General features: G+C 49.5%; 1 protein-coding gene across 1 annotated transcript in view; it reads right to left on the bottom strand.

Annotated features, from left to right (window-relative positions):
- Positions 1-21,097, bottom strand: part of DNAH7 (dynein axonemal heavy chain 7) — a 197,201-nt gene that overhangs the window by 137,254 nt on the left and 38,850 nt on the right. Inside the window, exons 10-17 of the mRNA XM_060177540.1 lie at positions 19,344-19,463; positions 12,564-12,747; positions 11,137-11,316; positions 8,510-8,782; positions 6,706-6,833; positions 3,635-3,713; positions 1,853-2,077; positions 990-1,136 (exon numbers count right to left, since the gene is read on the bottom strand). Of these exons, the coding sequence (XP_060033523.1) occupies positions 990-1,136; positions 1,853-2,077; positions 3,635-3,713; positions 6,706-6,833; positions 8,510-8,782; positions 11,137-11,316; positions 12,564-12,747; positions 19,344-19,463 (1,336 nt within the window). The remainder of the gene's footprint in view (positions 1-989; positions 1,137-1,852; positions 2,078-3,634; positions 3,714-6,705; positions 6,834-8,509; positions 8,783-11,136; positions 11,317-12,563; positions 12,748-19,343; positions 19,464-21,097) is intronic.

Raw genomic sequence — 21,097 nt, 5'->3', positions numbered from 1 at the left:
GTAAATCCTAAAGTTAGATGTGAATCAGACTACAGTCTAGAAAAAAATGAGTGGTGATCAGTTCTGCTTCTTTCTGATCTCAATTCCCAGGGAGTAAAAGTGGCAAAGTGAGGGAGACAGTTAGGTAGAGGTGAGGCTCATCCTGTAGTCGGGTCTGGGTCTCAGGCCACCTCACAGGAGCAACTGCAAGGACACATTCGACCAGCAGCAGCAGCAGCAGCAGCAGCAGCAGTGTTCCTTCCTGCTCAGTGGCTCTCTCTCTCTCTCTCTCTCTCCCTCTCCCTCTCTCTCTCTCTCCCCCCCTGCATATGTGTGATCTCACCACGCCAGGGCAACCTTTTTTACTTTTATGTTTTCATGTGAGTAGAGAGGCACTGGGGGGGGGGGGGGGGGAGGAAGGAGGAGGCCGCCTCAGCATGGCTCCCAGTGGTGATGCTGCACTTTCCTGATGAGATAAGATTCTTCCCTCAACTCCCCCCGTTTTTTTAAATTTCTTTACTGGAGGATGAATGGCTTACAGTCAACAGTAAAATATAATAGTCTGTACATGTGTGACATTTCCCAGTTTTCCACACAGCAATGCAACCCCCACCAGGTCCTCCTCTGCCATCAGGTCCCAGGACCTGAACCCTCCCCCCTCCCACCCCAGAGTCCTTGACTTTGGTGCAGGACACCAGCTCCGGTCCAGGTTCTGCTTAATGTTTCCCTTCTGATCTTGCTTTTCAACTTCTGTCTGTGAGTGTGATCATCCCATATTCATCCTTCTCTTTCTGGCTGATCTCACTTCACATCATTCCTTCAGGCATCATACAAGATGAGGTGAAGAGGGTGAATTTACCATTTTTAATAGCTGAGTCGGATTCCATTGTGTGTACTGACCACGATTTGCTCAGCCTCTCATCTGCTGTTGGACACCTGGTCGCTTCCAGGCTGTGGCTCCCTCCCCCTTTTTTGAGCTAAGTTACCATCTTAAAAAGCCGCATCTGTACCTTGTCTGCTGCTAAGTCCAGCTTTGCGTTCAAGGTCTGGGCCTTTTTCAAGTAGCGCTGCACATCCTGCAGGTCTCCAAAGGCGCAGAACTCTTCCGACTGCTTGGCGTAGCTCTCCAGCTCCTCCATGAACCGGTCACAGCGCAGCTGCGGAGACAACACAGAGACAACGTGTTCCCCTATGTTTGGTGCTCCGCGCTCTGAGTATCTGACTGGGCTCCCAGGAAGGTGGAAGACAGTACAGACTTAGAGCCTGTTTATGGCTCCAAAGGCTCCAATGGCAAGTAGGAGAGAGGGGCAGGGCAGACGGGAAGGGGGACAGGTGGAGAAAGCGACAGACCATCTCACATGTGAGACACACAGGAAAGGGCAGAATTACAGACCAGCAGAGGTGGTTCTGGGAGTAGAATTTAGGAAAGATTGAGAGAGAAGGAGATCTGACACACTTTACCAAGGGATCTTTAACACGGTAAATGGGGGCGGGTCATAATGTAATTCAAAAGAGTATCATCCCTCTTAGGAATTATAGCTTAAGAAAGTTCAAAGTCATGGCCTGGTTAAGAGGATCTGTCAATGCCACATAAGGAGGCAAAAGTTGGGGCCAGGCAGTGGCACACCTGCCTGAGCACACACACTACAGTGCACAAGGACCCGGGTTCAAGCCCCTGGTCCCCACCTGCAGGGGGTAGCTTCACGAATGGTGAGGCAGGGCTGCCGGTGTCTCTCTCTCTCTCTCCCTCTCCCCCTCCCTTCTCTCTGCATCTAATGAACAAACAAATAAGTAAACATTTATTTTAAACAAGAAGGTCACAGTTAAGCATTTTCAGAAATTGAGAATCATTTAGGATGTCTGTGAGGACAACCTTGAGGCCTTCTTGGTATTGTTCTGTTTTCTCTTTAATGATCTTCCTGTGCTCGTCAAAAATCTCTTCCATCCTTCCATACCACTGGAAAACGTTGTTATTCAGCCTGATGTCTGCTGGAGAGAAGCTGGTGCACTCAATGAGGAAGGCGAGGCAGTTCTTAGAGTCCATCAGCCTCTGCTCCAAGGCTGCCATGTCCTGCGCCTCCACTTTCTGGATATAAGCCTGAGGGGAGACAAGTCACGGGCGCGTCCTAGTGAACAATCCTTGCAAAAATCAAATAGCCTGTGCTCACACATGTACAGGCTTCTGTGAAAGCCTAGACCGCTGGGCTCAACCTAGGGCACTGCGGTGCAGCTGACTTCTGCTCCCAACAGCTCTCCGAACATGGCAGGGCTGGGGCTACAGGAAATATTAACTGGTTTTAGTAAAGGCACTGGGAAGCGATGGAGGGAGACCGTGGATTCTGGAACCCACAAACTGTGAGAAGCGTCATCTCAAAGTGCCTCCTGGGTGCTCCTACCAGGTGCCTGTCAGTGGCTGGGAACGCAGGGTCCTGGAGAAAAACACGGACAAGCAGGGACCCCAGGGTGGCCCACTGATCACGTGCACAAGGACCTGGGCCCCAGCCCCGGGCTCCCACCTGCAGGGGAAGCTTCAGGAGTGAGGAAACAGGACTGCGGAGTGGGTGGGGCCCACAGGTGGGGCCAATCTGCTGATGGGGGGGAAAGAAAGAAGCGGGGCTGCAGGTGGCTCCCTCTGCCTCTTTGTCGCTCTATTTTCCTTCCTCTCTCAATTTCTTTCTGTCTCTATCCACTAGTAAATAAAAAAGATGATTTAAAAAAACCTGAAAAGCACACAGATCTAAAAAGAAACGTGCTAGATCTACTTGAGGAAAGCTAGAACCACAGTTCTCTGATCAAAGCAATATATTTCTCCAAATTATCACAGAAAAAAGTTGTGACACACTGTTGCTATTGAAAGTAAAATGACAGAAACTAGGTGGTGACTCCAATAGAGTAAAGGTTACCTGTACAAGGACCCAAGTTCAAGTCCCCAGTTCCTGCTGGTGAGGGTGGGGAATAAACCGCATGAGCGGTGGGCCAGTGCTGCAGGTGTCTGTCTCCTGCTTCTCCTCTCTACCTCTGTCTCTCACCTTCTATCAGAAAATCAGTGACTGCCAACCCCAGTAGCAACAGTAGTAGTGAACAAGACGAAACAAGCGTCTGTGATGAAAACAAAGAAGTGTGATCATGTGTCAGGCTGCCCCAGCTGCCGACGGTGCACACTCTCGGTATGGTGACGAGGGTTAGCGATGCGCTCTCAAGTGTCTTGGCAGATGGCCACAGTAACTCTCCCAGGAGCTGTGCCTTCCAGGACAGAACAGCGTCCTCTCACTTGTCTCTGTGGCCAGGTGACTTGCGTTGGTCAGTGAGCCGTTACTCACCATGACACAAACAGAAATTTGACAAGTATTTGCACCCTCTCCATGGAAATGCAGGCGAGTGAGACCCTTGCAGTTGGAGAGACGGGTGCTAGTGAGCGTCACAGCAGTCAGCCAACAGAGGACGGGCTGGCCCAGCTCAACAGAAAGTCGCCCGGGGAGGTCAGCTTAGATCTCAGAACTACACACTCGTGAACCGAGCACAGAAGTAATTATAGAAGGTGTCTCTTTTCACACCAGGAGTTACCGACCACTGCACTGTTCTAAGGGGCACTGAGGGATCCAATGTGCACATGAAGGAGGGAAAGCCGCGTGGCCCGGAAAGCTTACTTACGGACCTTCATTTCCATCAGCTCTGCTGTGTTGGGCGGAGTGCTGAGAGCCTTTTCAGCTATGACTTCGAACTCATCACACAGTCTGCAAAGACAGAGCAGCCTATGCACCTACACTGCACTCCTGAGGGTGCTCGTGTGGGTGCTGTGTGCTGCACGGCGCACGACCTGGGCTCCAGGCCCAGTCAGCAGGAGGCGCGACAGCACTGGGAGGAGTCTGATGTTAGATCTCTGTCTACCCTGTCATCCACCCGTCCGTCTGTCTGCCTGCATCTATCTGCCCATCTCAGGGGAAAAGCAGCAGGTAGATGCAATAGTACACGTTCGAGGTTCCAACTCCACATCAAAAGTTACACTCCTGAGAGTACACCTATGTATTATCCCAGCACCCTATGAGAGATCGCCAGGTGATCTCACCTGCACAACATGTAATTCGGGAAGCTTGTGTCCATCCACTTTTCAGTCTGTGCACACTTAGTGACCAGCTCTTACCCTCCCCGGCATAGTACCGAGTGGCAGAGGCATAGACACGGACACTGTGTAGTTACTATCCCTTCAGCTGCTCACAGTCCAGCACAGAGACCATAGAAGTCACTGCCCACCTGAGTTTTAAGGAGTGTCCAGAAGACTTCACTGCAATGGCACTGAAAAGCTTAACCCTACTTGGAGGAAGTGATCACAGCAGGGCTGTGTGCCCAAACCTCAGGTCAGTGTAGAAATAGCTCCTGCCGCTCTCTGTTATGGTGGACACAGTGAACTCGCTATGAGGTGGGGAAAGCAGTGACACAAACACATGTAGCTGAAACATGGACACATCTGTCTGCGTTTCTGTTAGGTGAAGTGAAGAGGGAACACATGATGGTCCCGGCAGAAGCAGGAAGTGGGCTGATGCTCCTGAACCTGTTTGCAAATGGCGGAGTCAGTGGCAGCAGTAAGGCAGGCTGACCTGAGAGACGCCCCATGCCCATGGCGGAGTCAGTGGCAGCAGTAAGGCAGGCTGACCTGAGAGATGCCCCATGCCCATGGCAGAGACTGTGGCAGCAGTAAGGCAGGCTGACCTGAGGATGCCCCATGCCCATGGCGAAGACTGTGGCAGCAGTAAGGCAGGCTGACCTGAGGATGCCCCATGCCCATGGCGAAGACTGTGGCAGCATAAGGCAGGCTGACTTGAGAGACACCCATGCCCATGGCAGAGTCAGTGGCAGCAGTAAGGCAGGCTGACCTGAGAGACGCCCCATGCCCATGGCGGAGACTGTGGCAGCAGTAAGGCAGGCTGACCTGAGGATGCCCCATGCCCATGGCGGAGTCAGTGGCAGCAGTAAGGCAGGCTGACCTGAGAGATGCCCCATGCCCATGGTGGAGTCAGTGGCAGCAGTAAGGCAGGCTGACCTGAGAGACGCCCCATGCCCATGGCAGAGACTGTGGCAGCATAAGGCAGGCTGGCCTGAGAGACACCCATGCCCATGGCGGAGTCAGTGGCAGCAGTAAGGCAGGCTGACCTGAGAGACACCCCATGCCCATGGCGGAGACTGTGGCAGCAGTAAGGCAGGCTGACCTGAGAGACGCCCATGCCCATGGTGGAGTCAGTGGCAGCAGTAAGGCAGGCTGACCTGAGAGACGCCCCATGCCCATGGCGGAGTCAGTGGCAGCAGTAAGGCAGGCTGACCTGAGAGATGCCCCATGCCCATGGCGGAGTCAGTGGCAGCAGTAAGGCAGGCTGACCTGAGAGACGCCCATGCCCATGGCGGAGTCAGTGGCAGCAGTAAGGCAGGCTGACCTGAGAGACGCCCCATGCCCATGGCGGAGTCAGTGGCAGCAGTAAGGCAGGCTGACCTGAGAGATGCCCCATGCCCATGGTGGAGTCAGTGGCAGCAGTAAGGCAGGCTGACCTGAGAGACGCCCCATGCCCATGGCAGAGACTGTGGCAGCATAAGGCAGGCTGACCTGAGAGACGCCCATGCCCATGGCGGAGTCAGTGGCAGCAGTAAGGCAGGCTGACCTGAGAGACGCCCATGCCCATGGCGGAGTCAGTGGCAGCAGTAAGGCAGGCTGACCTGAGAGACGCCCATGCCCATGGCGGAGTCAGTGGCAGCAGTAAGGCAGGCTGACCTGAGAGACGCCCATGCCCATGGCGGAGTCAGTGGCAGCAGTAAGGCAGGCTGACCTGAGAGATGCCCCATGCCCACGGCGGAGTCAGTGGCAGCAGTAAGGCAGGCTGACCTGAGAGACGCCCATGCCCATGGCGGAGTCAGTGGCAGCAGTAAGGCAGGCTGACCTGAGAGACGCCCATGCCCATGGCGGAGTCAGTGGCAGCAGTAAGGCAGGCTGACCTGAGAGACGCCCCATGCCCCTGGCGGAGTCAGTGGCAGCAGTAAGGCAGGCTGACCTGAGAGACACCCCATGCCCATGGCGAAGACTGTGGCAGCATAAGGCAGGCTGACTTGAGAGACACCCCATGCCCATGGCGGAGTCAGTGGCAGCAGAGTGGCAGGCTGACCTGAAAGACGCCCCATGCCCATGGACTGGGGGCAGTGAAGCTGAGCTAGCAGGGAGAGGGCTGCACTTGGAGGCATGTGGCTGACTCCGGCTTTCTGGGATGGAATAAGTCAAATATGGGTCCTGGCAGCACACCCGGTTAAGCACACACATCACGGTGCGCAAGGACCCGGGTTCAAGCTCCCAGTCCCCACCTTTAGGGGAAAGCTTCACGAGTTGTGAAGCAGGGTATCAGGTATCTCTCTGTCTCTGTCTCTCTCCCTTTCTATCTTCCCCCAACCCTCTCTATTTCTGGTAGAAGATATTAATAATAATGACAAAATAACACAAAACAAGATAAAAAAAATTGGCCATTTATGAACTGCTCTAACTTCTCATTCTAGCTGAGTAAGAGTTGATTCTATTTAACATGCTTTTCCTGAAAAATAAAATAAAATAACATAGTGGAGAGGAACCTAGCCTAGGGGTAGAGTGTCTCACAGACACCTATCATGGCGAGTCAGAGGTTTTGTTGGTGTGTCAACAACTGTACTGTTAAGCCCCAGTAAAATGGATTCACACGAACAATACCACAAAAATACCTTGTGTTTGCTTCCTGGTGATCTCTGGACATTTTAGCTATAAGTCTTCCACAAATGACTTCTGCTCGCTTGACCAAAGCTCTGATCAGTTCTTCACAGCGCATTTCAAACATGCCTAAACGGACAGTCTGCAATATAGATCGCATTCACTTTAGTACACACGAAAGCAGGGGTCTCATGACCTTGTCTTTCTCCTCATGCTGACATCTGTACATGGGGCCCAACAGTGGAGGTGTGTTGTTGTTAATAGGATGCAAGGAACATTGTCTAGATATTCACTGGTTCTCACAACTCTCTTCTAAGTAAATTCCCTTAACAAGTTTGCTATCTTAGAAGCCAATTCTATTTCAGGTCAATAATAGACATAAAACATTGAGAGAACTGAGTAATTGCTAGAGTAGAGTTTATGAATATTATGTTTCGTACAGAGAATAATACATATTCACAGTGGAGATAAGATAATGCTAAAAAACAAAAATAAACAAACAAGCAAAAGACAAAAGGGAAAGCTTTAACTTGTGAGCCTTCTACTAAAAAGATGTAACTATGGACTGGGGAGATAGCACAGTGGTTGTGAAAGAGGCTTTCATGCCTGAGGCTCTGAGGTCTCAACTTCAATCCCCACCACCACCACGAGCCAGAGCTGAGCAGAGCTCTGCTAAAGAAAAGAGAGAGGGGGGGGGGGAGGGAAAGAGGAAGAGGAAGGGGAGGGGAGGGGTGGGAAGGGGAAGAAGAAGTAAGCACATTTCAGCTAGTAACTATATTTCCAGTAAACTCACTAAATAAAGAAAAAACTTAGTTTTTCTATTTCTGAGAAGCTGAATCACGTCCAGGCTGTGGTGTAACTGTCTTCTCTGTGAGCACAACACCCACACTCATGCACGGCCTGTTCACATCACTTTCAAGCCTACTATGTGGAAAAGGCACATTTTTTGTTTGTTTTATTTTGCTTTCTGTTTCCTTTTTCCTGGGTTGCAGCAGCCTGATTCTTTCCCTATGTGTCTACAAACACGTCTCGTGAAGGCAGGTGGGATGCCGCCAGGCAGCGGTAATAATCTGATTCTTTCCCAATGTGTCGGGAATTGTGAGGATGTGGTGGAGCCTGGCAGGGCTTGACCTGAGGAGTGTGTCTATCCTGTCAGTCTCTCTCTCCACTGAGAGGTTGAGCAAAGAGGGACAGGAGTAACCCCAAAGGTTTGCCTCATCTTATCAGACTCCCTGCCTCACAAAGCACCCCCCATTCCTGATACTATGGCCGTTAGATAAAAAAAAAGGGGGGGGGGAATGTCGGACATTAAGCCACCTCCCCCTGCTCCACCCTGCATTCCTGATACTATGGCCTGTCTACATAATCATTGTTTTGCCTGAAAGATCCCCACCCATTCCATTCCTTTGAGCTATCTTCTTTCTACCCTCAAGACCCTCCCTGCCTCCAGGGTAGTGTTAATCCTACCAGTTAAAACACTCGAAACAGTTGCTAAGGAAGTCTCTACCCTCCCAGCCCCTTTTGCCTTTCTCCACCCCTTTCTTAGCCATTTCCATTTCCGACTTGCCACTTCCGGGTCTGCCTTTTAAAAGCCTGGGTTCTCTGATCAATAAAGACATTGCATTGCCTCGCCTCCACAAGTCTGTTCCTGAGTCATCTCCCTCGCGTCACTGAGTGAGTAGCAGCCCAGGCTGGCTCTGGTCGAGTTCTCTCCAACCCAGAGAGCACGCACCCGGGAAGAGGCACCCTCACGCTAGCCTGGCAACTGTGTGTCCTGCAGACACGTCTCGTGAAGGCAGCGGGATGCCGCTGGGTTACCTTTCTGGACGTGTACTGGATGTCCTCGATGAGCCGCTGGTATTTGCGGATTTCTTCTATGATCCTCTCGTAGTTGTGGTTTTCTGCGAGGAACACGTCCACGTCACGCTCCGCCTGTCTGGTGATGAGAAAGTTGTACTTGTCGTAGTTCCTGAGGTGCTCTATGGGGGCCACGCTCTCTTTCATGATCACTTCCCTGATCTTCTGCTTGTGAGCGTTGATGATTTCGTCCAGGATGATGGGCTTCAGGGTGGCTGGTTTAGAGTCATTTTCCTAAAACGAAAAGCAGTGCTCATCAATTTGAATAAAAATCCATCCTGTCTTCATAAAAAAGGCCATCTTACAGACTGCGCTTCAGTTTGGTTCCCAAGCTTCTTCCCCAAGAACTGCTCCGGCCAGATTGTGTCTGTGTGGCCCTGCTCTGTGTAATCTGGGACATTATGCTGGCAGCCTGGAGACGCCAACGTGGTGTTTCCATGGACATGGGCGGTAGCTGCTGCTTTGTTTTATGACACTTTGGCTGACAGAATGTTTCACAGTATAGCAATGTCCTACTTTCTGACAGAGAAGAGAAACCTGTATTCATTTCAGATATGTTTTTTCTATTTTTCTTCCCAGTTCCTTCATTCTGTTTTGTTCAGATCAAGGAATAGCTGGGCAGTGGCAGAGCTGGCTGAGCGCACACGTTACAGTGCTCAAGGACCCAGATTCAAGTCCCCGGCCCCCACCTGCAGGGGCAAGCTTCACAAATGGTGAAGCAGGGCTGCAGGTATCTCTTTCTGTCCCTCACTCTCTCTCCCTCTTCCCTCTCAATTTTCCTCTGTCCTGTTGTATTAAATAAGGTTTAAAATCATATTTAATCAGAATATTAAATGCATGCTTTATCTGCATGACAGCACATGCTATCTAGGTAAGATAGCACTTGAATTGCACGTTGTCTGAAACAAACAAGCCAGCAGACTGTTAAATCATCACACTCTGGTTACAGTATTCTCTCTCTCATTATTTTAATTAATTGATTTTTACCAGTGCATCACTCAGCTCTGGCTTATCACAGTGCAGGAGTTTGAGCCTGGGACTTTGGATCCTCAGGTATGAAAGTCTCTTTGCATAATCATTATGCTATCTACCCCTGCCTCCTCCTCTCTCTCTCCCTCTCCCTCTCTCCCCCCCACCCCTCGTCATCATTGTGGCTTCACTGTTTGGGGATGATTTCTCAGACAGAAGGAGTGAAGAGACCCAGCCCTGAAGCGCCCCAGTGTGGTGGAGGCTGGATTCAGGCCTGCGTTGCAGACACGCGACGCAGCACACTACCCAAGTGAGCCATCCTGCCAGCCCAAATCACAGTCTTATCTTTGTTTAAAGGTTTAATTTTTTTATCTTTATTTATTTACTGGATAGAGATAGCCAGACATTGAGAGGGAAGTGGGTGATAGGAAGAGAGACAGAGAGAGACACCTGCAGGCCTGCTTCACCACTCTCAAAGCTTTCCCCTCGCAAATGGGGACCAGGGGCTCGAACCTGGGTCCTTGAGCACCATAACATGTGCCACCACCTGGCCCCTCCTTTTTTTTTTTATTGAGGATAATTTTAGAACAAAGAAAGATTATTTCCTCATGCATTAACCTTTGATCTTGGTCTGCCCTAGCTGGCTACAATCCCGAGCTCAGGTTTGCCTTCTGCTACTGCTGTTAGAATAATGGCAGGCAAAATGGGTGAGAGGATGACTGAGCTGTGTGGGTGACTCTTAACAAGCTATTTTTCTTTCCAAGTAAGAGGACAACTACCAGGGGTTTGAGCCCCTGGTCCCCACTTGCGAGGGGAAAGCTTTGTGAGAGAGAAGGGGAGCAAGATATCTATTTATGGGAGAGGGTCTCTGAGGAGGCTTGTCAACTCAACAATAAACTGCCACTTAACACGAGCAGGAAGGTGTGGTGGGAGCCGCCGCCTCAGCACGTGAACTGAGGAGGCGATGGGAGCACAACAATGAGTGCTCTCTGCTTGGGCCTGGTCACAGTGCTGATTCCAGTGAATGCCCATGGAAGATTGACCCAAGGGAGACTGAACACAAGAAGGGAATGAGGTTGGAAGTGGGAGTTGCAATGGGCCAACATTATATCCTGGAATTCATTGCCCCCAAATAAAGTGGGAAGAAACTAAAAGTGTAATTTAAGCTTCATAAATGCAGACAAACATACAGGGCCAGGCGGTGGCACACCTGGTTAAGCCCACACAGTACGGAGTTCGAGGACCTGAGCAAGGATTCGGGTTCAAGCCCCGGCTCCCCACCTGCAGGGGGTCTGCAGGTGTCTGTCTGTCTCTCTCCCTCTCTCCCTGTCCTCCTCTCTCAGTTTCTCTCTGTCCTGTCCAATAAAATGGAAAAATGGCCTCTAGGAAAAGTGGATTCATAGTGCTAGCACCAAGCCCCAGAGATAACCCTGGAGGGGAAAAAAAAAGAAATATTTATAAAAGAAGCCTGTAGGGAAATATTATTTCCAAAGCAAATCTTCCTTAGAAAGAAATGTTGCTAATTCAATATTGATATTCCATAGAGCGGAGGACCATCTGTCTACACTCTCAAGAAGTGAAAATCACACAAAACCAATCAAATAACCAATGCTACTTACCCATTTGGAGTACAATTTTGTTTCTACCCTTGGTACAAAGCTAACTGCTTTGATCATGACATCATAAACATTCAGAAGGATCTCTACATAGTCGTTGAACTCAGGTTCAAACTTGATGGCGTCGTTATCAAGAATCAGCCTCATCACGAAGCCAGGGTGCTCGAAAGCTCTGACAGAATCCTGCAAAGGCAAAGCACACGTGTGGATGTGGTCAGCTGACACGCGCACCGGCGACACTGAAATACAAGGAGCTCTTCCTTCCTCTTGTGCCCTCGGCAGGTGCAGCCAGGGAGACATCACTGGAGGCGGCAAGAGTATTTTCCGACTGGATACACCGCTACCTGGCGCCCACTAGAACCACAGAACACCTGGAGGCCGAGTCTGAAGATCAGAAAGCAGACGTAGCCGTGGGGCTTCAGAATCATGCAAGAAGGAACCCCAGAAGGAAGCCCTGAAGTGGTTAGACTTTTCTCACACTCTAGCAGGCCCTTCTTCGAGAAAGGGAAGGAATTCCTTGTGAAAACTTTCCCCAGACTTCATGAGCCACATTGCCCACGCACGACCATGTGGCCGGTCTCCAACAATGTGGTAAGGACATACGCAGACAGAACGTGTCACATGGAGCACGTCTACAGCAGGCACTCGGCTCGCCCACTGAGACGGGCCAGTCGCCACTCTGAGAGCTGAATGCAGACGCGCTGCAGTGCTGCTGGGGACGTACCCCGTGGAGAGAACATGTGCAGGGTCATCGTTTGTGGGGGGCTTCATGAGCAGTGAAGCAGGGCTGCAGGAACCTCCCTCTTCCCTCGTTCCCCCCCCCCCACCCCATCAATTTCTCTCTGTCCTATCAAATAAGATGACTTTGTTTTGCCTCCAGGGTTATTGCTGGGCTGGGTGCCTGCACTATGAATCCACTGCTCCTGGAGGCCAGTTTTCCTTTTTTGTTGTTGTTGTTGCCCTTGTTGTTTATTGTTGTTGTTGTTATCATTGCTGTTATTGTTGTTAGGACAGAGAGACATGGAGAGGGGAGGGGAAGACAGAGAGGGGGAGAGAAAGACAGACACCTGCAGACCTGCTTCACCACCTGGGAAGCGATTCCCCTGCAGGTGGGGAGCCGGGGGCTCAAACGGGGGATTCCTACACAGGTCCTTGAGCTTTGCACCACATGCACTTAACCCGCTGCGCTACCGCCCAGAGCCCATAAAACGGCTTATTAAAAAAGACAAAAATGGCTGCCAGAGATAGTGGATTCATTGTGCAGACACCAAGCCCCGGCGATAACCCTGGAGATGACATACATACATACCATTTGTTAATCATTATGAAATCACTAATAAAAATTTCAAATAAAATAGAGAGGGAGGGAGGGGAGTAGAGAGAGAGAGAGTGTTGGTGCATGAACGCAGGTGTGACTGAGCCGTACTCACTGGAGGCTGGGCAATCAAGTCTGTGAAATCCTGCATGGAGACCAAGGCCAGGTCCTGCAGCTGTAAGGTCATCAGTGCAGAAGCGCAGTTGAAGAAAGACTCCAGTTTCGCACTGTTTTCGCCCACTGGCAACTGCTTTTTTTTATTGCCCTGATAGTAAATATTCTGCACTTCTGGAAACCACCTTGAAAGAACAAAAGACTTTCAGCAACTTGCTCCCCGACACTAGTGACACTAGTGACATTTACACTTAAGTCTGGCCATCCAAAGCTCTTCACGGAGCAGTGCACCACTAAACAACAACATCCACTCTCCAAAATGCAAGTGGCAGCACTTTTCCCAGGAAAAGAAACGTTGGCCACGGGCGACAGAGGAAGAGACGAGACGTACAGCATCTGCCTAAAGTGAGGAGGCTTCTGTGGCCCACCTGCTGGGGTCCTGGCTATGCTGTTTTGCAGTGCCTTGAAAATAAAGCACAAACTAATAGAGTCAAACATATATACATATACATATATATTTCTTATTCCTTTTACTGTGAGACCCTGGATGAATACGTGTTTTAAAGCAGATGTGTATGCACTGTTATAAGAAAAGGGTAACAATGAAATTCATATATAGATTCCTCATGACAATCCTAAGTGAAGTTTTGATTCAGTTTACAAAGCCACTGATAACACATTATGCAATTTGATTAGTAGCACCTTTCTAAGACATAACAGACTTCTAGACTGATAGCATAATATCAGGAATGATATGAATATTCCAAGAGACACCTCAGTTTTGGCTACATTGATAACATTAACAACTGCGTGTTTATGGGAATAGCGCCATGGGAGACAGGAGAGCGCGGGCCTGGGGGGGGGGGGCGCACACCCATGAAGCCACCTGACAATGTGCAGGCCCCGGGCTCAGGCCCCAGGCCCCTGCAGGGCTCCATAGGAGGTGAAGCAACAATACAAGTCTCTCTCCTTATCTCTCCTTTTCTATCTCTACCTCCTTCCTCATTTCCTCTGTCTCTACCAAAAGGGGAAAACTGGCGCTGAGTAGTAAAGAGGGCCTATACAGTGACGATGGCAATTTCACTAGAGGACAGAAAGAAATTAAAAGAAAGAAAATCCTGAGGATATGAAGTTGAAGCTGGATAGTAAGAAAAAGTAGGACTAGTATATCTGCGATCTCGTTGATTGTACTAGAGAGTACAGCAGAAGAATAGGAAGAGATGAGCAGGAAAAAGTCCACAAGGACACCAGAGAACTTGGAATTAAATTCTTGAACCCAGGACAGCCCCCAAGCTCTCAGGGGAAGTCGCACAGACCCACTGGGTATCAACACTGACAGAACTGAAAGCAAGAGACTTTGTAGAGATTATCGCACAGCCTTGGCAGAATATGTTAGATAATCCATTAACTTGAATACATTAGAGTGGTGGACGTTATAGCAGGAATCTGGATCTCAAAAAAATATTTACCAACACCAAACAGGTCTTGGTAAAGTTGGGGAAAGTGAGGAGTATATCCTAAAGACAGAACAAGTCACAAAGTTTTTAGCTTCACCTGGAAATGGTCCAGAACAGGAAAGAATAGTGTTCCAGAGGTGTGGCCAGGGCGCCGCACTACTGAAAGGAAGCACCTGAGTAGGGCCAGACAGAAACAGCTCTACAAAGAGCACCCAGAGCCTCACAGCACAGCCAGCAACACTTGAGGGTCAGGAAGCATGGCCAGGCTTCTGGAAAGCGGGGGTGGGGTGAGTATCACGGGGCAGAAGTGACTCCAAGTCTGAGAGGCATCAGCAGTCAGGGAAGCTGCTGGAGCCAACCTGAAGCACAGATGCAGACACCCAAGACTCCGGGACACCAGGACTTCGGCAAGGCGGCCAGAGGCCCGGGTGGCTTGGAGAAGAAAGCCTGGTCCTGAGCCACAGGCGGCGACACCCAAGCAACTCCCATACCAGCCAGTTCAGATCAGTGCCAGGAAAGCAACTCTGGGAGCAAGCAGACCTTACTGAAACACCCGCCACCCACCGCAGGCTCACCGTCGCCAGACACGAGTGACACCCATCCCCACCCCTGCCCCAACAGCAGCACCAATAAGCTGTTGGTATCTTCTAATTCTGCTTTTAAAAACCCCTTCTGTTTCATTTGGTTTAAATCCCCCCTGCTTAACACTGCATTCTATTTACATAACCACTGCCGTCTAGTTACATAAATCTCTTTTACATTTACATAAAGCACCACCTTCCCTCCAGGGCATTGGTGGTTTAGTGGTAGAATTCTCACCTGCTCCACCCCCTCTCCTTGTCACACCCTGATCCTCTCCTTGTCACACCCTGATTTTCACCAGTCACTTTTCTCTCCACCCTCTCTGCGTCACATCCTGTTCACACCCTACTTGGGAAGTATATATAAAGACAACATTGTTCGTTTTAGTTAGTTGTTAGTTTAGTCTAGCTTGGTATAGATTGCGCTGCGTCCTGCGTGAATAAAGAGATACTGCGTACAGCTCAACCATGAGTCCCTGGGCGTCTGTCTCCCGTCAGTGAAGCTCAGCCCGACAATAAGCAAAACAACCACAGTATCACCTGCTGGTTGAACAGCAAAAACTATGAAAAAATAAAAAAGCAGAAATTCACCATCATAAACATTTGGAACGATGTCTGAGTTTGAATTCACAGGGAGCTGAATATGAAGGCAACTCAGGACAACTATAGTATACAACCACAGATTAAGGAAACCACAGGTCTCTTCACCAAAAAGCTAAGAATTTCACAAAGAGAGCTCCAGAAAAGAAATATAGGAAATAAAGGAAATGCCTGACAGCACACAAGCCTAAGTAAAGGTCTGGTATCCAGAGCAAACCAGCTTGAAGACAGAAGTTAAAAACCACCACACCCACACCCTTGGAGGGCAAAGCAGCTGAGGAAGAAAGGTTATTAAAAAAATGAAGCGGGAGTCAGGCTGTAGCTCAGCAGGTTAAGCGCACGTGGCACAATACACAGGACCAGTGTAAGGATCCCGGTTGGAGCCCCCGGCTCCCCACCCACAGGGCAGTCGCTTCACAGGCAGTGAAGCAGGTCTGCAGGTGTCTGTCTTTCTCTCCCCCTCTCTGTCTTCCCCTCCTCTCTCCATTTCTCTCTGCCCTATCTAATGACGACATCAATAACAACAACAATAATAACATAATAACAACAACAATAAAACAAGGGCAAAAAAAAATTTTTTTAAATGAAGAAACTCTGTGAAATAGTGGGCTCCATCAGAAGAAGAAGAGGAAGAAAGAGAGTTACTGGGGTACCTGAGGAAGAAGAGGAGAGAGGAGCAGAGGAACTATTTAAAGAAATTATTGCAGAAAACTTTCCATACCTGGACAAAGGTCCAAATAGAGGTAGAGAGGAAGCTGAATGAAAACCCAAATTACTGAACCCCGAGAGCATGATAATCACACGTTGCGAAGGTCAGGAAAGGGGGAAATATTGCATCCGCAGAGCAAGGAAGAACCTGACACACAGAGGCAGAACATCAGCCTCTCGCCTCATCTCTCAGCACAACCCAGAGAAGGAAGGAGGGGCGGGAATGTATTTCTCCAGTACTAAATGACAAGAACCACCAGCCACATGTAAACTGCCCTGCCAAACTGTCCTTCCAGTATGACGGAGAAACCAGAAGCTTCTCAAACATAAGAAACTGAAGGAATTCCCCAGCAGCAGCCCCGTCTTGAAAGAACTACTGCAAAGAGTCCTGCAGGGTAAGAAATAAAGGAGCTCTAACTCCAAGGGAGATCGCCCGAGGTAGCATAGAAATGGGAGCTCAAACAGCAGCAAAAAGGGGACAAACAGGAAAAGGGAGCCCAGAAGACAGAGATGTGGCCAACGCTGGTGAGCGAAGGCAGCTCTCAGAGACCTAGGCAGCAGAACAGATTCTTCTGTCCTAGGCTTGACCTCGCCTGCACTGGAAGCAGAAGGGAAAGTGCTGGGCGGGGTGAGCCAGGGAGAGAGGGATGAAGAAGGGATGACTCCACATGCAGGTGGGAGGAGCTAGAAAGGGAGAGAGAGAGAGAGGGGTGAAGACGGGATGACTCCACATGCAGGTGGGGGGAGCTAGAAAGGGAGAGAGAGATGAGACCTGGGCTGAGGGTGTTCAACGCTTGACGTCTCGTCACCCAGTCTGGTCCCCTACGCCTACACTGAACTTCTCTGTCCCAGACTCTTGGAAACAGAGCTGGCAGTCAGCTGAGGTCAAGAACAAACACCTCATCACAGACCCCTGCGAGCGTCAACCCGGCTTTGACCTGGCACGTTATGATCGGGCCCTCCTCCATCGCTATCGAACAGGCCATGGCCGGTGCGCCGCTATGTTCCATCGCTGGGGAGCCAGAGACGACCCGAACTGCCCCTGCGGCTCCAGACAGACTGTGACCCACATAGTCAACGACTGCCACCTCTCCAGATTCAAAGGAGGTCTCGAAACTTGACATCAGGCTCAACCTGACGCTGTTGACTGGCTGCGGAAGAAGGGCAAACGCTAGAAGAAGAAGAACTGCACCAAAGCAAGGGACTCTGGGAGTCTGCGGGAGAGGGGCTCGGGGTCCCAGGTGGGGGAGATGAGAGTATGTAGCAGCCAGCTGGCACACAAAGCTGGGAACCACACACAGGGTTGAATAAATGTGTAGCGATGCGTCACCTCCCCATAAAAGCAGAAAATTGTGATATGGACATACTGAGATTCGGCTGTGAACATGGCACTCAACTAGAGTGACAGAACATAAAACTAGTAAGAAGGCTTTGGTGGGCAGAAAGCACATGGACTTTTTTTTTTTTTTAGGAATAGGGGGTTAGATTTAGAATTTATTTATTTTTTTAATAATTTATTTCTTTATTGGGGAATTAATGTTTTACATTCAACAGTAAATACAATAGTTTGTACATGCATAACATTCCCCAGATTCCCATTTAACAATACAACCCCCACTATGTCATTCATCATCTTTCATGGGCCTGTATTCTCCCCACCCACATGGACTTTTGAGACAGCTAAATTTTTGAGAATATAAAAAAGAGAAACATAGAATAGTCACTAAGCTTAAAGGGTAAGAATGCTAGAGGGGGGAGTCAGGTGGTGGCGCAGCAGGTTAAGTGCACTTGGCGCAAAGCACAAGGACCGGCGTAAGGATCCTGGTTCGAGCCCCCAGCTCTCCACCTGCAGGGGAGTCGCTTCCCAGGTGGTGAAGCAGGTCTGCAGGTGTCTGTCTTTCTCTCCCCCTCTCTGTCTTCCCCTCCTCTCTCCATTTCTCTCTGTCCTGTCCAACAACAACGACATCAATAATAACTACAACAATAAAACAAGGGCAACAAAAGGGAATAAATAAATTTTTTTTATAAAAAAAATGCTAGAGGGCCAAAGCAGAAGCTCACCAAACAGGGCACATGCCCTGCCATCCCTGGCCCGAGCTCACATCCCAGCACCACAAGCCGGGCTCCACCACCATGGCCTCACCTTGTGCGTCTGTACCCTCCCTCTCTCTCTCTCCCATATACCCATCAAAAAGCTCGGGACAGCAAGATTCCACACACACGGCTCAAGATCCACCCTAAGTAGGAAGAGTTAGTCGAGCCAGAAAAAAATTGATAATGAGAAGCAAAGTGGCAAAGTGATTCAGGAAGCTTCTGTGATTTGTCAGGTTGTGAAAATCTACTCTGAGCTACGACTCTGAAGCTACAGATCGAGATGAGTGCTTCTGCTCTGTACTCAAGAGTCTCTTTCTCTTTGATCAGTCACGGCACTTGATTCTGCACGTTGCCTCTGTCTGCTTGTGTTAACTAAGCACCTGAGCCATTTAAAAGCTTCCAGGGTCTCAATAAATGTCAGACAAAGAATTTGGCCGTGACATGTTGGAGGAGAGAGAATCCAGGAGAAATTCAACGGCATGCAACTTTTGCTAAATATTGATGGCCTCTGTTCCCGTCAATTGAATCCATTTGACCTTACATCCTATTTTTAATCATTTATGATTCACACAATCCCCTGGTGTTATTTAAGTTCATATTAGATGGTCTCTGCAGTGATAATTATCATATGTGGGTATTCTACTTTGAAAGAATATCCAAGAAAATGTTTGATAATCCTTTGTTTGTTAAGTCTGACCCCTTGGTGAGACGGTAAACTCCCCACCCATCAACGAAATAGCCAGGACAACACTTTACACGTAATAGTAGACAGCAAAAGACAGTTGATGATGAGTCCTCTGTGGTACCCAACAGATTCAGAACAAGTTGAAACCAAGCATTTTATCTACATATATACTCACTCATTCACTCACTCATTCATTCATTCTGCCACCAGGGTTCACTGAGGCGTCACACCTACTCATGAACATCTATGGCTTCCGGGGCCTTGGTGTTCTGTTTTTAAGAGACAGAGATGGAGAATTCAGAGGGGGGAGACACCACAGCACTGCCCCACAATCCCTGACGTTCTCCCTCTGCTTGGGCTCCCGTGCAGAGGCTGACACCTCAAGCCTGTGTCTTCACACACATGAGCGATGTCCGCACTCTCGCAGACCCCAGACAATTTCTGTGAAGTCACCATGAAGTGTCCTCACTGTCGTTTCTGCAGACTCACGCTGTGCAGAATCTCTGGATAGCCCAGGCACTTAAGACATCACAGTTAATTCCCATTCAGTGAGGACTACAACCTGGTTTAAAGGGAGTTTTCTACAAGCAGTGAAAACGGAGCACCCACCAATCGCATTCGAGATCTCTCTCCCACAAGGAATAAGAAAACCTTACGTTTTAAGCAGAGTTTCCTTGGCGTTTTCCATGTGTCTCATGACAATACTTTGGAACATCGAGAGCTCTAGGGCATCCTGACGACTGTGGAATTCTTCTATATCCACTAAGCGCAGCTTTCTGCAGGGGGAATGAACAGCAGTGTAAATGGGGCCTTTACGTGTACTCAGGGACAGCTCAAACACCAAGCACAGCTTTCTGCAGGGGGATGAACAGCAGTGTAAATGGGGCCTTTACATGTACTCAGTGACATCTCAAACACCAAGCACAGCTTTCTGCAGGGGGGAATGAACAGCAGTGTAAATGGGGGCTTTACGTGTACTCAGGGACATCTCAAACACCAAGCACAGCTTTCTGCAGGGGGATGAACAGCAGTGTAAATGGGGCCTTTACATGTACTCAGGGACAGCTCAAAGTAGGCAGTCTTCCCGAGAAATGTCACTAAGCAGTGTTCATAAACGGAATGATGAATCTCCATAGTTTAACAGGCGAGATCACCAAACTTCACGCTGAAGCAGCAGGGTGCAGTGGTTGAGATCTAGAGGACGGTGCACAGAAAGAGCCTCAACTGGGCTGAGGTCCAGTCCATTGTTTCCTACAACAACAGCTACATCCTACGAAGGGAAGCAGTCCCTCATACTAGAGAATAAGGGGGTGGGAGAGTCCACACCCGAGACTAAATGTATCAGCATCTCTTGGGCTTGTCTGGCTCGGATATTCTTTTAGGTAACACTGAGCTTGCTCCAGCCACCAGCTTGAACACGACTCCTGTCCTGACTACAAAGCCACGTATCTTAGTTATATAGTCCAGTCACGGAAGAGGTTTTTGCCCAATCAAAACAAAAGACGTGTATGACCTACTAGACTTTGATTTATCTACTGGATAGAGGCAGAAAAATTGAGCAGGGAGGAGAGAGAGAGAGAGGGAGTGAGAAAGAGAGACACCTGCAGCCATGCCTCTCCACTTGTGAAGCTTTCCTCCTGCAGGTGGGGACCAGGAGCTTGAACCTGGGTCCCTGTGGGTTGTAATATGTGCGCTTAGCCAGGTGAGCCTCTGTCTGGCTCCCATACTGCCTGGTAGCATTGTGTAATACACCTCAATTTAACTGCAGGCTTCTTTCCCTTTGAAGAAACAGCTGTTTCCATCTGCATAATGAAGTGGTCTGTGTGGTATCTGGAAGTAGTAATAAAAACTATTAAAAGCATACATTGATTTTTTTTCTCCATAAATACTAATGTAAAATACTGTGTGGTAAACCTTTCACAAAGCAAAGTTCATCTCTTGGGTTGTAATGCACGCGGGCCACTAGGTCATGGTCTGCGACCTGAGAAGCAGCTATGGCTACAGCCGGCCAGGCCGCAGAATTTGTAGACACAGTACTCCAGCCCAGTGAGTGGGGATGCTGTCAATAAGCCCGTCAAAGATGCAGCCTGGGCACAGTGCTAGCCATGGTTTGCTTGCTGGGCTTCACGGCAAGTGCTGCAGACCTGTGGCCTTAAGCGAGGGTATAGGTGTATGTTGAGTGGAGCAGCTCTGAGCACAAAATGCCCTCGCTAGAAAACAGTCCAGGACTCACTGCACACCTCTGAGTACACAGGACACTCGCTGCTGTGACTACTGTCCTGGATTCACTGCACACCTCTGAGCGCACAGGACACTCGCTGCTGTGACTACAGTCCTGGACTCACTGCACCACCTCAGAGCACACAGGAAACTCGCTGCTGTGACTAAAATCCTGGACTCACTGCACCAC

Source organism: Erinaceus europaeus, chromosome 18 (assembly GCF_950295315.1).
Source record: "Erinaceus europaeus chromosome 18, mEriEur2.1, whole genome shotgun sequence".
Taxonomy (NCBI): Eukaryota; Metazoa; Chordata; class Mammalia; order Eulipotyphla; family Erinaceidae; genus Erinaceus; species Erinaceus europaeus.
This window is presented reverse-complemented; position numbering and strand designations above follow the sequence as displayed.